The following is a 22,211-nucleotide window of genomic DNA, read 5'->3' on the forward strand; positions in this document are numbered from 1 at the left end:
TCTATGGGTTTTTCAATTATTTTGGGTAGAGATTTCTTAAAACAATGCAACATGAAACTGACTATCGAAAAGAGAACCGAAGAAGCTGTCGAAGAAAGTAATATTATGGAACTTAATGAAAATAATGACACGAATAAAAAAGTCAGTATTATAAGTGAGGAAAAATGTTCGGGAAAGAATCAAAAACGAAGTATAGGAAAGGAAACAGAAGAAAACAGTTTTGAAAATCAAATATTAGCAATTGAGTATGATATTCCAGACGAGAAACACGAATATAGTATTGGAAAATCCGTTAACTACAAGCAAAGAATAAAGTTAATTAATCTTATTGAAAGTGGTTATATAAAATGCGCAAGGCCGGTTGAACCGAAAATAAAAACTGAAATGCAACTAGAGGTTGAAGATAACAAGGCATTTAGTAGTGCTCCTAGAAGATTGTCCTACGCTGAGAAGTCCGATGTTCAAAAAATTATTGATGAGGGTTTAGAGAATGGTATTATACGAGTGAGTGAATCGAAATATTCATCTCCAATAGTATTGGTTAAGGAGAAAACTGGTGGTCTGAGAATGTGTGTAGACTATAGACGTCTTAATAAACTGACTACAAAAGTAAAATATCCTATACCATTGATAGATGACTTGCTAGATGGTCTTGTTAACAAAAGAATATTTACGAAACTAGATCTGAAAAATAGTTATAACCATGTATACATGCATCCTGATTCAATTAAGTTTACTGCTTTCATAACTCCACTAGGACAGTTTGAATACTTAAGAATGCCATTTGGATTAACAAATGCACCATTTATATTTCAACGTTTTATAAACAAAGTATTTGAGAAAATGATAAGAGAAGGAAAAGTTGTAGTATATTTGGACGACATAATGATTGCTACACGAGAATACGAAGAACATATAGCAATTTTGGGAGAGGTCTTTAAACTTTTGGTAGAAAACAAACTTGAATTGAGAATGGATAAGTGCAGTTTTTTAGAAAATGAAGTAACATATCTCGGATATGTTATTTCAGAAAAGGGTATACAGGCAAATGAGGAAGGAATTCGGGCAATAAATGATTTTCCAATTCCTACTAAGGTCAAAGAAGTTCAGAGCTTTTTAGGAATGTGTTCCTATTTCCGGAGGTTTATCAAAGACTTCTCATTTATTGCAAAACCGCTCCACGATTTGACGAAAAAGGACAAAAAATTCGAATTTGGACTAAATGAAATGGAGGCGTTTGAATCATTGAAACGAAAATTATTAGAAACACCAATTTTAGCAATATATAATCCAGAAGATGAAACAGAGCTGCATTGCGATGCGAGTGCAATTGGATTTGGGGCGATATTATTACAAAGAAAAGGCGACGGAAAGTTTCATCCAATTTTTTACATGTCAAAGCGAACTACGGAAACAGAATCTAGATATCATAGTTTTGAATTAGAAACTTTGGCAGTTATATACGCGTTGAAACGTTTTAGGATATATCTTCAAGGCATTCCTTTTAAGGTTGTAACAGACTGTAATTCGTTAAAGTTGACTTTACAAAAGAAAGAACTAAACCCGAGAATAGCAAGGTGGGCATTAGAACTAGAAAATTATGATTTCGAATGGGAACATAGGTCAGGAAAAAGAATGCAACATGTTGACGCATTAAGTAGGTGTAATACAATTATGGTTATTGAAGATAACACGTTTGAGGATAATCTTCTTATTTGTCAAAGTAAAGACAAACAAATAATTCGACTACAAGAGATGTTAAAGGAGAGAGAGCATAGTTTTTTTGAAATGAGGAACGGAGTAGTTTATAGAAAAAACAAGGATAACTTATTGTTTTATGTACCCGAATCAATGGAAACTCACATTCTTTTTAAATACCATAATGAAATGGGACATTGGGGAACGGAAAAAGTGGCAAATATAATAAGTAAAAGTTATTGGTTTCCAAATATGAGAAGTAAGATAGAGGAACACATTAAAAACTGTCTTAAATGTATTGCATTTACAGCTAAGAATACGAGACAGGAGGGTTTTCTTCATTCTATACCGAAAGGAACGTTGCCTTTTCAAGTGTTACACATAGATCACTATGGTCCGATTGAAAGCAAAAATGCCGTAAAAAAACACATTCTGGTAGTAATAGATGGTTTTACCAAATTTGTAAGATTGTATCCAACAAAAACTACGAAATCAAAAGAGGCAATAGATGCATTATACGATTACTTCAGAGCATATAGTCGACCAAAGATCCTTATTTCGGATAGAGGAACATGTTTCACATCACAAGAGTTTGAGAGTTTTGTTTCGGAAAACAACATTGAACACTTAAAGGTTGCGACAGGGTCACCGCAGGCAAATGGCCAAGTAGAAAGAACAAATAGGGAACTGGGACCGATGATAAGCAAACTAATAAATACGGAAGAGAATGAGCAATGGTATAAGGTACTGTCTGATGTAGAATTTGCTATTAATAACGTATTTCACAAAAGCATAAATGAATATCCGAGTAAAATGTTATTTGGGATACGACAAAAGGGGAAAGTAATTGATAACGTGAAGGAAAATATAATTGAGAATGAACAAATTAAAGAAAAGGTCAATTTAGATGAAATTAGAGAAAAGGCTAGAGTAGCACAAATAAAAGCACAAGAATATAATAAAAAATATGTTGATGCCAAACGCAGAGAACCACACAAGTATCAAGTAGGGGATTATGTTATGTTGAAAAATTTTAATTCTACAAGTGGAGCGTCTAGTAAGCTTATTCCGAGGTTTAAAGGACCTTATGCAATCGCAAAGGATATAGGGAATGATAGATATTTAATAAGAGATGTAGAAAATTTTCAGAAAACGCAAAAACCATATGAAGGGATATGGGCAGTACACAATTTGAAGCCTTGGATTGATACAGAAGGAAAAAATAATAGTAAAGGAAATGAATTAGATATAGAAGAAGATGAATTAAACATAGAAGATAATGAATTAGATGTAACGAATGATGAATTAAATGTAAATGAAAATTGTGAAAAATGTAAAGATTATAGGGACAATGAAGAAAGAAAAAAAGAAACAAGGGAAAAATGTATTTACAGAATTAAACCTAGTTTAAGAAGCAATATGAATAATTATATATGTAAAGACAATTGTAAAAATGATAAGGAAGATAAAGAAGAAAAGATTGTATTTAAAAGAATAACAAGAGCTATGTCGGCAAGGATCGGGAGATCCTAAAAGTCAGGACGGCCGAGCTGTAGGAACATATGAGGACCACCATGTAGTATAAGTGGAAACAATATGAGGACCACCATGTAGTATAAGTGGAAACAATATTAGGACCACCATGTATTAAGTCGATTGTAAATAAAGTAGGTTATCGATAGTTTGTAATGATATATGTATATTGAGAGACTGCGATCTCTACTTTTTGTCGGCGTTTTGTGAAAAGAAGTGCGCAACTTTTGGTGTAAAATAAAAATATAAAGACTGCAATATATAAAGGCCTATAGTATGTTTATTTCATTACAAAATTTCAGATGTATTTATCCAGCTGTCGTCACTTTTCGGGAAGCCCAACCAACGTACGAGTGCTCTTTTGCCTTGTCTTTTAAGTACCTTTTCAACTAGATATGTGTTGGGAAATCGGGTTTTTTTCAGCTCTTCCTTATAGAATCCGCCTTTTACGGGATTTCCATTCAAGTCCTTTAATAGGTATGTTACCGGATAAGTGTTTTGAATTTTGTATATTGTAAAAATTTCAACATTCCAATTCGGAGTAAACCCTTTTTCAAAAACTCCCTTATATTTTGAAATTCGAACATTGTCACCAATTTTCAGTTTGCTACCTGCAAACATTTTGATATTATTGTAGACCGTTTGCAAGATATGCCTCTCATTCTCGGCGTTTACTTCTACGGGAGCCATTTTTATAGTCCTGTGTACTTTATTGTTGTAAAAGTTAATTAAGGCTTGATACATATCGATCCATTTATAGGTCCCATTGTAAGAAAACTCCTTCCACATTAGTTCTTTTAATGTCCTGTTGAATCGTTCCACAATGGAAGCCTTTAGAGTACTAAATGTCGAATAATGATTTATTTCATAACGATTCATCAACGACTTAAATTGTATGTTAAAAAACTCTTTCCCGTCATCTGTTTGTAGATGCTTAGGTACTCCATACCCAGAGTTGAAAATTTTTTCCATTGCTTCAGAAACATGTGAAGCAGTCTTAGACTTAAGTGCTTCACCAAAGGCGAGCTTTGAGAAGGTGTCAATAACTGTAAGAAGGTAGCGATATCCCTTATTCGTGGGAGAGTACTTTTGCATATCCACCAAGTCAGCCTGCCATAACCAATTTATTCCCTTTGTAATAACTCTCCGACGTAGAAAATGTTTTCGTGCAGGAGCATGTAATTCATTAATAATACCCCGTCTACTCATTTTCACACAAGTTACTTAGAATATCCTTTTTTTTTCAATAATACTTGAAATAATAACCTGAAGTCTGTCTAAACGATCCTCAATATCGGTGGCCCTCACATCAGGAATACTAATAATTAACTCCTCTTGATGTGACATTAGCGATGCTCTTATATCGAGTATAGCCTTGTCAACATATTCTTTAATGACTAAGTCCGAATTCTCTTTTGGAAAGTCTCCATTTTTTAAGCGCCTTCGCTGAATATTAAAGTTTCCATCCGTATCTATGAAGAGTCCTGTCCCAGATTTTTCATATCGTTTTAAATTAGTGTTCTGCTTGTCATGTAAAAAACGTCCAAACTTGTCAACGGACATTATGATTATAATCTTATTTGATAATGTTTCATAATTATATACTTAATTAGAATATAATTTTAGCCTCTCTTAGTTCCTCAATTATCGATGTAATCTCATTATTGTGGTTTTGATTGCCTGCTGATTCCGATGCTATTAAGAGCTGAAGTCGTTCCACTAATTCATTTGGATCGTTCCAGTAGATTATCTTAGGCTTTTTCATCTCAAGTGTCATGAAACCAGACCCACTTATTATTTCTTTTTTCCCTTTGGGTGTAGATTCGGCGACGGGTACCTTAGCTAAAAGTGGTTTAATAATTTTCGAATATTTTAATGCTCTCGTTCCTTTCACTTGTCCATTTGGTTGAAAATTTCTTCGATACACATTTGTTTTTATTAATATTTCTCGAAATATTTCCAGGTCATCTGCATTATAATTATTTGGGAGGTGGTGACATATTAAAGAATATAATCCGCTTGTGAGTCGCCAGTTTTGACCATCATCAAATTCAATTATATTGTTGGTTACATTTATTTTGTTATTTCCCAACATTAATTGCCCAGCTTCATTTTTGTATGGTCCATATGTCTTATCCAAAATTCGTTCTCGTGCCAATTCACTAACATTAAAATTTTTCGGGCTCTCTTCAAACAGAGGTTGAGTTGCTATCAATGGAGATGAATTGGGGGAGGATTGCCTTGATAATACACTTGGTGCGTGGAGAGACGTTTGGCTTGATATTGCAGGTGATTTATTTAAGTGGTGATCGGGTGGTGAGAATGAAAAATCATCGTCTATAGCGGGTTGGGAGTAAAATTGATCATCATCATCATCATCATCTCTATTATCATTGCGAGTATTCTCATAATCATCTTCTTCAGCACTTTTCAACCTCCAATCCGATAGATTGTATTCATCTTCTTCAGCATTTGAATTTTTGTTAGGCGCAGTATAAAATGTAAGTTTCCTCTTTTTCATATGCGGAGTTTTATTTTCAATCTCCATCTTAGTTTTATCATATTGGTTCTCTTTGTGTTTATTGTACTCAATTTTTTTGGTATGATTAACAAGTTCATTTAGCGGTTCAGTTATCGGCTTAAATGTTTCTTCTAAACCCATAGTATTCTGACTTTTAAATTGTTTTAGCTCTAAAAATTTTTTTTTAAAGCATTTCGAGTTTTATTCAATTGTGATAAAATATTTTAGTTCATTGTGATGAAATTTTAGAATGTCTGATAAACCGACCTGATAGTCAGACCTGATCTGTTTACCAGGTCTGATAAACCGTATCAGGTCTGATAAACCGACCTGATAATCAGACCTGATCTGTTTATCAGGTCTGTTTTCATTTTTTAACTGAAATATAAAGGCTGAAAAAAAAATAAATTTCCCAAGTCCCTTTTCCCAAATAAAAAATTTGTAATATTTTTTATTTATTTAAATTTTTTTTTTTATTTATTATTATTATTATTATTTTTTTTTTTTTTTCATTTTTAATCTGAAATATAAAAGCTGAAAAAGAATTTTCCCAAGTCCCTTTTCCCAATAAAAAATTTGTAATATTTTTTATATATATATATAAAATTTTTTTTTATTTAATTATTGAAATTTGAACTTAAATCTATTATAACGTTCCCATCCTTCAGCTTTTGGAGAGAATACGACCCTGAAGAAATGTTTTGGATTACCTCATCACTAAGGTGTGAGAACCTCTCCGGGAGGAATACATTTCTGGTATCCAGCTCGACCATAATATTGGTGCCGTACCTTCCCGTCACCCGCCTGGCCGAATAAATATGAAACGGAATATTCATCGGCAGCTTGTGAAAAGTTAACTTCCTTTTCACTCTGCAGGCGTTAAAGGCCTGCATCTGAGGATCTTCCTCAATATCCCTCAAAAGGGCATCGATGTCCTCCTGCGTGACCCCAGTGGGGAGGTTGGAGGCGGTTGAGTTGGATGAGGCGGATGAGTTGGAGCTAGATGCGGTGTTGGAGTCGGTGGAGCTGGTGGAGCTGGTAGAGCTGGTGGAGCTGGTAGAGCTGGTGGTGGTGGTGGTGAAACGGTTCATGATGATGCTGTTGCTGCTGCTGTTGTTGCTGCTGATGCTGGTGGCTGCTCGCTTGCTGATCGCTGAATGATATTTTTCCTAGACGAGGTCCCTGAATTTATACCCGCCAAGGAGCATATTTCTCCTCCCACTGCTATCCACTTGTACTATGGTATTCGGTCTCAAGGGATAGAACGTCTAGCTTTGTAAAAGGTCAAAGTGTCCACTTCATGTGAAGTGGTTACGAAGGGTATGGGAAGAATTACAGTCTAGCAAAAATTTAAGGCATAAATGCCCACAGTTAAAAGTACCAAATTTTTGGAAACGCTGATAATTATATCTTATTTTTTCCCCTAAATATCTAATTATTTCTAAAGGCGGCTGCAAGCTACCAAAACTGTCAAAGTAGTACGAGTCTGATCCTTTCTTATAATACGCCACCCAATGCGTTCCTTCTGATGATGAGTCTGCTAAATTTATTATTCCACACTCGGAATAATGTGGTACTTTGGGTATCTCATCTCTCATATAAACCCCCCGAAAATGTGGAATATTTTTAAAGGCAAACTTCAATATATCAAAATTGGAAAGTGCTCTCTTGGGTAGCTCATTTAATAGTTTTTTTGATTACATTTTTGTTTATTATTATTTTTTGAAAATGATATGCCATAACCTTTCTTGTATGGTTGTAGGTACAAGCCTTTACCCAACGATACAGATTCCATTTTTCTGTTATGTCTCTGGTTTTCCTCAAGTTGTGCCTTTGCCATCTTTGCATTGTTAATTTATTTTACAATTGCAGCGCTACCTGACGCTAAACTACCCACAGCGCTAAGGGCTGTTAAAATAGGTACCAATGGTAAAAAACCACCAACTTTGGGAACTGCTATTACCCGTGGAATTACAACATTTTTCTTACATCCCATTGATTTCGATACTGCACTGCGTGCCACTTTAACAGCATTCAATATGTCGAGTGGCTTATTCTTTCGCAATTCGATGGTTGCCTTTTTGATAATTGATGCAAGAGATTTTTACACCACTTTCTTTTTCTGTTGCTTTGCTCCCATACCAAATTTCTTTTTTAGCTTCATCATGTTTGTAACAAAATATGATGCAGCCCTCTCACTAATGCTGCTATCCGCTGCTTTTACTCGATCCCAAGCCCTATCAATTAAAATCGAGTCTGCTTTATGACGTTCCCCCAAATCCTTTGTATTTGAATATGCTATATCGTGTTCCCTACAAGCTTCGTCTAAGCCGTTGATACCCCGATCACCGCGAGCTAATCGTTTCTCTAGCTTCGTACCAGGTCCACAGTAATTATACCCAGGTATATGAGCCTCAAAGGGAAGAGTGTTTATTAAATTATTTATGAGACCTGTACCCTGTTTGACATTTGATTTATGACTGGTAATATTATAAAAATGTTTACCCATTTTATATCAACCTCAATTAACGACTGGTTGTCTTTGAATGAAGTACTTATCTCTAAAACATGCGTTTATTAAGACAAAATAAAAAAATCATAGTAAAAAACATTGAAAGTGGTGGTGATGTTGAGAGTAAACATCCGCGTCACAGCTCACTGCTACCGAACACGATCAGAGCTTTGGTGGTAGGTCCGTCCAATAGCGGAAAAACTAATGTGATGATTGCCTTAATCGAGGACCCAAACGGCCTGAAATTCGAAAATATATACGTCTATTCAAAGAGTTTATATCAACCGAAATATGAGTATTTGGAAAAACTTGTAAAACCAATACGAGGAATGGGATATTATACATTTTCAGCGAATGACAGCGTTTTGTCACCAGAGGAAGCTAAAAACAATTCCATCATGGTGTTTGATGACGTAGCGTGTGAAAAGCAAACTGCTATTCGCAATTATTTTTGTATGGGGCGACATAGAAATATTGATTCATTCTATTTATGTCAAACGTATACACATATTCCAAAACATTTAATACGAGATAATGCAAATTTTATTATAATGTTTAAGCAGGACGATATGAACCTTCGTCACATATATCGAGATCATGTTCATTTTGATATGAATTTTGAAACATTCATGGAAATTTCACGAAAGTGTTGGGACGATAAATTTGGATTTCTTGTAATCTCTAAAGACGATGATATGAAAGCTGGACGATATAGAAAAGGATTCGATCAATTTATTATACTTGAATAAATAATAATGATAATATAAATAAAATAATATTATTGTGAATAAAGTCAGTTCAGACTCAAGCATCATAATGACTACATCATTGACAATAGCTCTAAATGGTAATACATCTGTACTTAGCGAGAATTTTTTCCCACAAATTGAGCTAAAACGTAATTATGAATGTGCTCTAATTGATTTTTATACATTCAATTCTATACCGAATGTTGATAAGGGGAACAACTTATTTCATATTGGGAACAAAGTCATTGAAATACCAATTGGCTCATATGAGTTTGATGATATTTCAAAATATATTATTAATAAGCTCAAGGAGTATGAGCTTCAAGACAGTATAAAAATAGAGTGTAATATCAACACTTTACAAGTTCAAGTTATTACTAAAAATGAGACCGTATATTTTAATCATGAACGATCAATTGGTCGTTTATTTGGATTTAATAAACGAAAATTAAGACCACATGAGAAAGAAGTTTACATCTCGGATAATCCCGTCAATATTTTAAAAATAAATTCTGTTAGATTGGAATGCAACATTATAAGCGGGTCATATGTAGGGAATAAATCAAATCATGTGCTTCATGAATTTGGAATCAATGTCCCCCCTGGATATAAAACGAACATAACACCACGAAATTTGATTTATTTGCCTGTGAACACCAGAGAAATAAGCACACTAGAAATACGGATAACTGATCAGGACGGAGATTTAGTTAATTTGCGTGGAGAAACTGTATCAATCCGTCTCCACTTACGACCGAGAGAATGATTATTTACAATAAAAGGGGTACTCATCGATCCTTTGATAACATTATCAAATCTAAAGCTGAAGTGAAAGCACCATCATCTTCACATCAACGCCCGGCCCTCACATTAAAAAATAAATTGATTTTGAAATCGTTGGGATTTAATATTAAATAAAGTTTATCAACTAATATTCAAATGAATGAGATCTTTTATGTCCAGGAAAAGCCTGCTAACGATGAATCTATTATTAAAAAAGAGTTTCATTCATATTATCCATATCAGCAGAACTTCAAAGCAAATGATGAAGTACGGATCAGTTTGCAAAACCAAGATTTGTATGTCCTTCCATGTGAAAGTTTTCTCCATTTTGAAGGAACGCTTAGCAAAATTATTGACTCAAATACAGGAACGACTAGTACAAATGGCGTTAGCGGTTTGCTCAAAAATAATTGCATGGCCTATTTTCTGGATGAAATAAGATATGAGTTGAATGGTTGTGAATTGGATAGGACACGTTTTACTGGAATAACAACGACTATTAAGAACTTTCTCTCAGTCGGCCAACAGGAAGGAGCGGCTTATCGCAATGCAGGGTGGAGTGGCGGGGACAATATCCCTTCTGGAGGACATTTCAGTTTTTCTGTACCTTTAAAAATGTTGATGGGGTTCGCTGAAGACTATAAGAAAGTCGTCTTAAACTGTAAACATGAGCTCGTTCTGTTACTTACGAAAAACCCTGATGATATGTTTGTGAAAAATGTTGATGGAAAAATCCATAATATTGTGAGAGAAATACAAAGGCATATTGCCTTCTCATCCATGATCGACTAGTTGAATACTCGCCACTAACTGGATTGGTTCAGCGTATCGTCTAACAATTTGGAAAGGATTACTTCATTTAAATTTTTGAATTCATTGCAAGTAGACGTACACGGATCCATCAGAATGCTAACACTAAAAAACAAAGACATCATCTCAACCAGTAATAGCATTCAACAACTTGTAATAAAAATAAATAATTTCATGAAAATGTTTAAACATCAAATTTTCCCCGAACATGAGCAATATCTGGAGGAGTCGCTCAAATATTTTTATAAAAGGATGGCTGATACACCGCTGGTTTCTAATATTCATGGGCAACATTTCACATCTTGTTGTTGGGCACATGATAATGTCGAGGATGGAGTTGATACATGTGCTTGCCATTTCTTTACTGTACGCTCACAAAAATCATTAAAAATTATGAAAATGTATGTTAATTTGGAACATCGCTTTTGATTATTATACTTGAAAAATAAAATTATATTTACAAAAAAAAATAAATAAATTGATATCATTTTTTTAATGGTGGAAATGGGATATGGGATATTTCTTTTGCAGCCTTTACTTTTCAGATTGACTGTGGATTTGAGTTTGGGTGGATGGGGTGTTTCACATTGCACCGACTGTTGAGAAACCGTTACAAGTGCATCCTTCACCATCCCTACTTTGGTGAGCTAATTGAGCAGGTTGTTGCACGCACTTGATCTAGTGTAGGTGGGATGAGGGTGGGAAAATTTGACTGCTCTGATCCTCTTTCCAGCGGCCCTTTAGTGGGAAAACAAGTGACCTTTTTCAAGTGAGGTATCTCACAGGGTGGGAACATGTTTCGACTCTGGCACCCTTGTTCACTTACACCCCGTCCCTTTATCAAGTGAGGATGTTGCCTGAACGTTCACGTCTGGCGCCCTTGTTCACTTACACCCCGTCCCTTTATCAAGGAGGATGTTGCCTGAACGTTCACGTCTGGCGCCCTTGTTCACTTACACCCTGTCCCTTTTTCAAACGAGGATCGTGGGTGAACGTACACGGGATGCACCGCCGCCGTGCGCCCTTTTTCAATTGCCTTAAGTGGGTGAACGTACACGTGTGGGTCAGGATCACTCCTGTCGGTGCAGGATCTCCCCGGTGCGCCCTTTTTCAATTGCCTCACCCTCTAAGTGAGGGGTCGTCGGTGCACGTGCATCGATCCGGGGTCGCTACCGGGATCGCTCCGTTGCATTCGCACTCGTATCCATATCCCTGTGGGAATCCCTTGAACACTTGATCTCAAGTGTCCTTTTACATGCACTGACCCTAATTTATTCCATCTTTATTACCCCCTCTTATGACAGGTTCATATCTCCCCCTAACTAAGTGCATTTTTATTATCTAAACCACTCTAATTTTGACAGCTAATCCATTAATTGCATTTTTATTACCCTTTTTACCGACATCAAAGGTCCCGAAACCAGGCTTATTTAACTTCTCTCCTGTTAATGCTGATCAAGAATATATATGATTTATGGGGTCGGAAATGACTCCTTCAGTCAGAAAAAGTATTATTTTATATTTTGAAATCAAATTTTGGAGGACAATTCGGAAAGCTGTTCTGAATTGGGTTTTCTACGCCTAACAAATCTGCATACTACGTTTAGGGCTTTTTTTCATTTCATTTTTTCTCAATTTTTGAGAATTTTAATGATGGTACGTACCCCTTATCAGATTTTGAGAAAATGGCTCAAAAAATTTTTTCCTTCGGATATGGCTAAATCGATTCTCCTGTTAATGCTGATCAAGAATATATATGATTTATGGGGTCGGAAATGACTCCTTCAGCCAGAAAAAGTATTATTTTATATTTTGAAATCAAAATTTGGAGACAATTCGGAAAGCTGTTCTGAATTGGGTTTTCTACGCTTAACAAATCTGCATACTACGTTTAGGGCTTTTTTTCATTTCATTTTTTCTCAATTTTTGAGAATTTTAATGATGGTACCCCTTATCAAATTTTGAGAAAATGGCTCAAAAAATTTGTTCCTTCGGATATGGCTAAATCGATTCTCCTGTTAATGCTGATCAAGAATATATATGATTTATGGGGTCGGAAATGACTCCTTCAGCCAGAAAAAGTATTATTTTATATTTTGAAGTCAAATTTTGGAGTACAATTCGGAAAGCTGTTCTGAATTGGGTTTTCTACGCCTAACAAATCTGCATACTACGTTTAGGGCTTTTTTTCATTTCATTTTTTCTCAATTTTTGAGAATTTTAATGATGGTACGTACCCCTTATCAGATTTTGAGAAAATGGCTCAAAAAATTTTTTCCTTCGGATATGGCTAAATCGATTCTCCTGTTAATGCTGATCAAGAATATATATGATTTATGGGGTCAGAAATGACTCCTCAGCCAGAAAAAGTATTATTTTATATTTTGAAATCAAATTTTGGAGGACAATTCGGAAAGCTGTTCTGAATTGGGTTTTCTACGCTTAACAAATCTGCATACTACGTTTAGGGCTTTTTTTCATTTCATTTTTTCTCAATTTTTGAGAATTTTAATGATAATTATCAAATTTTGAGAAAATGGCTCAAAAAATTTGTTCCTTCGGATATGGCTAAATCGATTCTCCTGTTAATGCTGATCAAGAATATATATGATTTATGGGGTCGGAAATGACTCCTTCAGCCAGAAAAAGTATTATTTTATATTTTGAAATCAAATTTTGGAGGACAATTCGGAAAGCTGTTCTGAATTGGGTTTTCTACGCTTAACAAATCTGCATACTACGTTTAGGGCTTTTTTTCATTTCATTTTTTCTCAATTTTTGAGAATTTTATCAAATTTTGAGAAAATGGCTCAAAAAATTTTTTCCTTCGGATATGGCTAAATCGATTCTCCTGTTAATGCTGATCAAGAATATATATGATTTATGGGGTCGGAAATGACTCCTTCAGCCAGAAAAAGTATTAATTTTGGAGGACAATTCGGAAAGCTGTTCTGAATTGGGTTTTCTACGCTTAACAAATCTGCATACTACGTTTAGGGCTTTTTATACCCTTGCAGGGTATTATAATTTCAGTCAGAAGTTTGCAACGCAGTGAAGGAGACCTTTCCGACCCTATAAAGTATATATATTCTTGATCAGTATCAACAGCCGAGTCGATCTAGCCATGTCCGTCTGTCCGTCTGTCCGTCCGTCTGTCCGTCCGTCCGTCCGTCTGTCCGTTTCTACGCAAACTAGTCCCTCAGTTTTAAAGCTATCTGAATGAAACTTTGCATATAGTCTTCTATATACTCTCACTGCTATATATGTCGGAACGGGCCGGATCGGACGACTATATCATATAGCTCCCATACAAATGTTCGATAAATTTTTAGAAAAAAAATTATAACTTGGCTGTTTTTCAATGAATCATTTTTGAGACATAGCCATTTTATATTATTTCAGAATTTTGGTAAAAATTTTATGAAAATCGGACGACTATATTTTATAGCTGCCATAGGAACGATCGGCAAATGAATAGGAAAAAAATTATAACTTCGTTGTTTTTCAACATATTCTTATCTACTTTTAGATATAGGCTTATTTTATTATTCTAGCATTTTGGTATACATTTTATGAAAATCGGACAACTATATCATATAGCTGCCATATAAACGATCGGTAAATGTAGAGAAAATGTAAAGCTGGGAATGTAAAACTGTAACTGTCAAAATGTAAACATAATAAGTATAGGTAAAATGTAATGAAACTCTGTTTTGTGTGTGTTTTCAGCATTTAAATCTATAATATAAACATCAAAACCAATCTGCAAGGGTATACAAACTTCGGCGTGCCGAAGTTAGCTTCCTTTCTTGTTTTCATTTCATTTTTTCTCAATTTTTGAGAATTTTAATGATGGTACCCCTTATCAAATTTTGAGAAAATGGCTTAAAAAATTTGTTCCTTCGGATATGGCTAAATCGATTCTCCTGTTAATGCTGATCAAGAATATATATGATTTATGGGGTCGGAAATGACTCCTTCAGCCAGAAAAAGTATTATTTTATATTTTGAAATCAAATTTTGGAGGACAATTCGGAAAGCTGTTCTGAATTGGGTTTTCTACGCTTAACAAATCTGCATACTACGTTTAGGGCTTTTTTTCATTTCATTTTTTCTCAATTTTTGAGAATTTTAATGATGGTACCCCTTATCAAATTTTGAGAAAATGGCTCAAAAAATTTTTTCCTTCAGATATGGCAAAATCGATTCTCCTGTTAATGCTGATCAAGAATATATATGATTTATGGGGTCGGAAATGACTCCTTCTGCCAGAAAAAGTATTATTTTATATTTTGAAATCAAATTTTGGAGGACAATTCGGAAAGCTTTTCTGAATTGGGTTTTCTACGCTTAACAAATCTGCATACTACGTTTAGGGCTTTTTTTCATTTCATTTTTTCTCAATTTTTGAGAATTTTAATGATGGTACCCCTTATAAAATTTTGAGAAAATGGCTCAAAAAATTTTTTCCTTCGGATATGGCTAAATCGATTCTCCTGTTAATGCTGATCAAGAATATATATGATTTATGGGGTCGGAAATGACTCCTTCAGCCAGAAAAAGTATTATTTTATATTTTGAAATCAAATTTTGGAGGACAATTCGGAAAGCTTTTCTGAATTGGGTTTTCTACGCTTAACAAATCTGCATACTACGTTTAGGGCTTTTTTTCATTTCATTTTTTCTCAATTTTTGAGAATTTTAATGATGGTACCCCTTATCAAATTTTGAGAAAATGGCTCAAAAAATTTGTTCCTTCGGATATGGCTAAATCGATTTTCCTGTTAATGCTGATCAAGAATATATATGATTTATGGGGTCGGAAATGACTCCTTCAGCCAGAAAAAGTATTTGTCGACGGCCAAACATTGTAATCGATAGGTAGAATAAGTGTTGGAAGGAAATTCTAGTATTTTGTAAGTTATCCGATGTTGTATGGATTTCTTGGCCCATGAAGTAGGGGCCTACTAATATCGGCACTGTGAATGCCGCCTAAATTGCGCTTTTTCATTGTCTTGTGAATTGTAGGAGGGCACACTGCGGTAAGCTTAAGTTAGTTTAAAAATGTATTAGGCTAATTTAATGTATTCACAGAATAAAACCGCACCCTTGAAGTTATCCCTCTCTTCGGACCTACTTGTGTGGGGAGCCGTTTAAGGCAACTCCGCATGAAGCAAGACAACTCCTTTTATTCGCAGTCCTAGGGAGACTGCAAGGGCAACTTGCGCTGGATGGTCTGATGCCCAGCTAGAGAGTTGCCAGGAGCGCATTCCCGTCCCAGTAGCAGAGTCGCAGTCAGCGATATAGTGGAGCGCAGCCAGCGCCGAACACTGGGTACGGACGGTGGCGCAGGAGCGCCAGGCGCACATTCCCGTACCAGTAGAGGAGTCGCAGTCAGCTTCATTGAGGAGCGCAGCCAGCGCCGAACACTGGGTACGGACGGAGACGCAGTCAGCGTCAATTGAGGTATCCGCAGCAAGCGGACAGAAGGCGCAAGGAGCGTCAAGCGTCGGTGTGACGCAGGCAGCGGCACAAGGGTCACCATTTTGAAGCGCGCTGAGGCAGCGCCATATTGAACCTGGGATGCAGCATTCCCCCAGGAGGAGTTCCCGGCTGAACGGAGGGGAAGCCACCCCTACAACAACGCGAGCGGATCAGCAGCCAGCGAGTAGTGGAGCGGGAAACGGGCCGCAAGTGAACATAACCACGGCGGCGGCCATTTCTCGCCCAGCCACTACGGTGACTACAGTAGCGTCCCAACCGAGGAGTACTGCTGTCACAGCTGCGAGTTCAGTGCCGGAGGAAGGCCAGCCACTCACGTCGTACCTTATGGAGAGGATTACGGCGTTGGAGAATGAGCTGAGGCAGGTTAAAGTCCTGAACAGTGAGAGCACCGCCAAACGCGCGCCAATCGCAGTTGGCCCAAGCGCAAATGGCGCCAACAGTGAAGCGTCGGGGCGGCCGCCATCTTGGGGCGGGCCGCCAGTAGCCACATCTAACGGTGAGGCCCCAACTAACGGGGTCGGGCCTGTCCCACATAGCTGTGTCGGTGCGAGCAGTACGGCCTGCACGCAGCCGCCATATTGGAGTGGACCGCCATTGCTAACGACTAACAATCATCTAGTGGAGCCACTGTGTGCTACGAGTGTTGCGCAGACGGCGCATGGATTCGTGCTACCGGGCGGGAGCATCCACAACGTGGCAACAGCATCGCCATTTGTTGGATCCTACGCCTCGATGACGCCGAATGGAGCCCAAGGAGCGAATGGGCCAAGAAGGCTTCCGGACCTGCCTGTATTTGGAGGGCAGCCCGAGGAGTGGCCTATATTTAACTGTGCATTTGTGGAGACGACCCAAGCATACAACTGCACAGACCTGGAGAACAACCAGAGGCTGTTGAAGGCGCTGAAGGATGAAGCACGCGAGACAGTGAAGTCGCTACTGATTCACCCTGGGAACGTCAGCGCCGTGATGGAGCAGCTGCGCTTTAGGTTTGGCCGACCGGAGCAGCTTATACGCAGCCAGCTGAACAGCGTGCGAGAGGTGCCGCCGATTTCGGAGCAGCACCTGGCGAGGATCGTCCCCTTCGCAACCCGAGTGAGTAACCTCACGGCCTTCTTGCAGTCAGCGAAGGCGGAGCAGCACCTGGGGAACCCCACCCTCATGGAGGAGCTAGTGGCAAAGCTTCCTACGAGCAAGCGAGTGGATTGGGCCAGGCACGCTGCATCGATCGAGCCCTTTCCCACTGTAGCGCACTTCAGCACGTGGCTACAGGAGTACGCAAACATCGTGTGTACGATTTTGGACGTCGAGGGAAAGGAGCCGAGGCGTCGAGTCCTGCATGCGAGCGTCGACCAGAACGGATGCGAGCAGCGGGATGATCGGCATGGAGGTTGTCCCATTTGTGGAGGGCAACATGCTACGACGAGCTGTAGAGAGTTCATCGGAGCTTCGCCATCGAGAAGGTGGAGCATGGTGAAGAGGCATCGGCTCTGCTTCACATGCTTACGGATTGGTCATACAGCTAGAACCTGCAATGGGCACGGCGAGTGCCGAATCAACGGATGCCGCCAGATGCATCACCGTCTACTACATGGAGCGGACGAGGGGCGAAGATGGCCGGAGCAGCAAAGTGGCTTCAGGCGCCACGACGGTGGGAACCAGCAGTCAGCAGTTTCCAGACGCAGCCCGGAAAGAAGGTCTTCGCCACGAGGTGGTTACAGGGACCACGAGAGGAGCCAGCAGCCGGCGGTTCTCAGAAATAGCCTGGAGAGAAGAGCTCCACAGCCAGCGGAGGCACCTGTGCAAAGGAACTTAAGCTGCATTGACGCCGAGGGAGGCCGACTATTGTTCCGTATACTGCCAGTAACGCTGTACGGAGCTGGTCGCCAGGTAGATACCTACGCGCTTCTGGATGAAGGATCCTCCGTCACGATGATCGATGACGAGTTGCGGAGGGATCTGGGAGTGCGAGGCGAACATCGACAGCTTAACATTCAATGGTTTGGAGGAAGGGCCAGTCGAGAGCCCACCAACGTGGTGAGTCTAGAGATAAGTGGAGCTGGAAAGCCCACTCGCCACGCGTTGAGGAACGTGTACGCCGTTTCGAGTTTGAGTCTGCCGATGCAGACGTTATGTCGGCGAGATGTCCAGGGCGTGCATAAGGATGCGCGTCTGCCGATGAAGCCCTACAGCAACGCGGTGCCGAAGTTGCTCATCGGACTGGACCATGGACATTTGGGATTGCCACTTAGGACGAGGCGGCTTGCCAGAGAGGGACCGTATGCGGCCGCAACCGAGCTTGGATGGGTTGTGTATGGGCCGGTAAGTGGACAATCGACTACGCCGTCACCGAGGTCCTGCCTTCTAGCCGTGTCAATGGAAGATGCGATGGAAAAGATGGTAGAGGACTACTTCGAGATGGAAAGCTTTGGTGTGAAGCTCGCGCCACAGGTCGCAGCAAGCGATGACGCGCGGGCACAAAGGATCCTCGAAGACACCACGGTGAAAGTGGGGCGTCGCTACCGGACGGGACTACTCTGGAAGGACGACCACGCTGTGCTGCCACGGAGCTACGAGATGGCGCACAGACGGCTGATCAACGTAGAGAAGAAGTTGAAGCGCAACGGGCAGTTGGCGCTGGAATACGATCGTATCATCAAGGATTACGTGTCCAAAGGGTATGCGAGGAAGCTGCAGCCGGATGAGGTCGCCGTGAAGAGCGACAAGCTATGGTATTTGCCACATTTTGGTGTCGAAAACCCGAACAAGCCCGGTAAGGTCCGGCTTGTGTTTGATGCTGCAGCCAAGGTTGGAGGAACCTCTCTAAATTCGGCGCTGGACAAGGGGCCTCAGCACTATAAGCCCTTGCCAGCCGTGCTCTTCCATTTCAGGGAAGGAGCAGTCGGAGTCTGCGGTGACATCAAGGAGATGTTCCACCAAGTGCTGATCCGACCCGAGGATCGATGTTCCCAACGGTTCCTTTGGAGAGATGGCAACGACGATCGAGACCCGGATGTGTACGAGATGAACGTAATGACGTTTGGAGCAGCCTGCTCGCCGAGCACTGCGCATTACGTGAAGACGCTGAATGCCCTGAAGTTTCGGGATTGAGATCCGAGGGCAGTCAAGGCCATCATCGACCACCATTATGTTGATGACTATGTGAACAGTTTCGCTACAGAGAGCGAGGCTATTGCGGTAGCTACCCGAGTGAAGGAGATACATGCGGAGGCTGGCTTCGAACTATGCCAGTTTTCATCCAGCTCACCCATCGTGGAAGCGGCGTTGGGACCACCTGGACGAGTCAAGAGCGTCGGATGGGGTGAGGCTGAGCAGAAGATCCTTGGAATGCGCTGGCAGGTAGCAACGGATGACTTCAGATTCAACGTGGAGTATCATCGAGTGCCAGAAAGCGTTCTAAGTGGAGATCGAGTCCCCACAAAGAGGGAGTATTTGAGCCTGCTGATGTCAACATTCGACCCATTGGGATTCCTGTGCTGCCTGATGATTACAGCGAAGCTGTTGCTGCGAGAGATATGGAGGCAGAAGATCCAGTGGGACGAACCACTACCGGAGGAGATAGGCAGAGCCTTTGCTGCCTGGCGCAGGCAGATGGACGCCGTGGGACAGTTCCGATGTCCTCGGCACTATTTTGGGCATGGAGCAGTTCGGACCATCGAGTTGCACGTGTTCGTGGATGCAAGTCAATCTGCATTCGCGGCGGTGGCCTATTGGAGGGTCATGTACGAGGATGGCAAAGTGCTGGCTAGTTTCGTGTGCGCAAAGACGAAGTGCGCGCCGATGAGAACGATGTCAATCCCACGGCTGGAGCTGCAGGCAGCGGTCCTTGGAACCAGATTGATAAACACTGTCAAGGAGGAGCACAGTGTGGACATCAGCGAGACGGTATTATGGACGGACTCAAAAACGGTGCTGAGATGGATCGGCAGCACCCACCGCCGGTATAAGCAGTTTGTTGGCAACCGAGTGGCGGAGATTTTGGAGTCGTCGGAGGTTTCCCAGTGGAGATGGGTACCTACAGCTGACAACGCAGCGGATGAAGCGACGCGGTCGCAGAACAAGGCGGACCTTAGCCCGGAATCCCGGTGGCTAAGCGGTCCCGCATTTTTGAGGCAGCCAGCGAGCGGCTGGCCAGTGCCTGAGGAGGGAACTGAGCGTGTTCCGGATGCATCTGATGACGAGGAGATGCCGAGTGAGTTTGCATTGGTGGCCACAAATGAATTTGTCATTCCGTTCCAGAGATTCTCGAGCTTCAGCCGCCTGGTGAGGACCACAGCCTGGGTCTTGAGGTTTGCGCGTTGGTGCCGCAGACAGAGAAGCGAGCTCGAGGAATACGGACTCACTGCAAAGGAGTGTGAGGCCGCGGAGAACCTGCTGGTCAGGCAGGCCCAATTGGAATCGTTTCCCGATGAGATGAGGTCGGCGAAACGCGGAAAGGAAGTCGCCAGCTCGAGCGAGATTCGAGGTCTGGCGCCGTACATGGATGAACATGGAGTTCTGCGAGTTCATGGCAGAGTTGATGCCGCGCTGTGCATGCCGTACAGTGCGAGGAGGCCTGTGATACTGTCACACAGGCACAGTCTTACTGAGATGATTGTGAGACACTTCCACGCCACGATGAAGCATCAAAACGTGGATGCGACGATTGCTCAGATCCGGACGAGATTCTGGGTCACGAAGATGAGGCGCATGCTGAAGGAGGTGATCTCGTCGTGCAACGAGTGCAAGTTGCAGCGAACGCGGCCGATGCCGCCGATAATGGCACCCCTTCCAGAGGATCGATTGGAAGCGGGTGGATGGCCATTCAAATATACTGGATTGGACTACTTTGGACCACTGCTGGTGACTGTTGCCCGTCACCGAGAGAAGCGTTGGGTCGCCTTGTTCACGTGTTTGACGACAAGGGCGATTCATCTGGAGCTGGCGCATGACCTGTCGACGGATTCCTGCATAATTGCGATCAGGAACTTCGTCTGCCGTAGAGGACCGGTACATAGACTGCGGAGTGACAACGGCAAGAACTTCGTGGGAGCTGACAGGGAGGCCAGACGATTCGGAGACGTGTTCGAGACGGAGAGAATACAGAGTGAGTTATCCAGCAGGAGCATTGAATGGGTCTTTAATTGCCCATCGAACCCGTCCGAGGGTGGAGTATGGGAGCGGATGGTGCAGTGCGTCAAGCGAGTGCTGCGCCATACATTGAAGGAAGTCGCGCCGAGGGATTACGTATTGGAAAGTCTACTGATCGAGGCGGAGAATGTGGTCAATTCGCGTCCGCTCACCCACTTGCCGGTGGATGCGGACCAGGAGGCGCCGTTGACGCCAAACGACCTGCTCAAGGGAGCAGCTAACCTGCCGAATACGCCTGGTTTGGAGGCGGAGCTGCCCAAGGAGGGTTCTACGCGAAAGCAGTGGAGGATTGCTCGCATGCTGCGAGACCGTTTCTGGAGGAGGTGGGTCCTGGAGTACCTGCCTACGATTGTGCGCCGCGAGAAGTGGTGCCGGAGAACGGAGCCCATCCGCCAGGGCGATATGGTCTTCGTCTGCGATCCTGCCTTGCCCAGACGAGAGTGGCGCAAGGGCATCGTGGAGGAGGTCTACAGCGGAGCTGATGGAGTCGTCAGACGCGCCAGTGTGCGCGTGAGCGACAACGGACTATCTCGGACAATGTTGCGGCCTGTCTCGAAACTTGCAGTTTTGGATTTGAGTGAAGCGGTTCTTCACGGGGTCGGGGATGTCGACGGCCAAGCATTGTAATCGATAGGTAGAATAAGTGTTGGAAGGAAATTCTAGTATTTTGTAAGTTATCCGATGTTGTATGGATTTCTTGGCCCATGAAGTAGGGGCCTACTAATATCGGCACTGTGAATGCCGCCTAAATTGTGCTTTTTCATTGTCTTGTGAATTGTAGGAGGGCACACTGCGGTAAGATTAAGTTAGTTTAAAAATGTATTAGGCTAATTTAATGTATTCACAGAATAAAACCGCACCCTTGAAGTTATCCCTCTCTTCGGACCTACTTGTGTGGGGAGCCGTTTAAGGCAACTCCGCATGAAGCAAGACAGTATTATTTTATATTTTG

The 22,211-nt window shown here is 41.1% G+C and overlaps 1 protein-coding gene across 1 annotated transcript; it reads left to right on the forward strand.

The window, feature by feature from the left end:
- Window positions 1-16,189: 16,189 nt before the first annotated feature.
- On the forward strand, window positions 16,190-21,769 carry LOC121502161 (uncharacterized; the record flags this gene model as incomplete). Its single annotated transcript, XM_041775172.2, has 2 exons — window positions 16,190-19,206; window positions 19,279-21,769. Coding segments are annotated over exons 1-2 (5,508 nt in total), but the record flags the coding sequence as incomplete, so codon positions are not given.
- Window positions 21,770-22,211: the final 442 nt, after the last annotated feature.

Source organism: Drosophila kikkawai, unplaced genomic scaffold, assembly GCF_030179895.1.
Source record: "Drosophila kikkawai strain 14028-0561.14 unplaced genomic scaffold, DkikHiC1v2 scaffold_102, whole genome shotgun sequence".
Taxonomy (NCBI): domain Eukaryota; kingdom Metazoa; phylum Arthropoda; class Insecta; order Diptera; family Drosophilidae; genus Drosophila; species Drosophila kikkawai.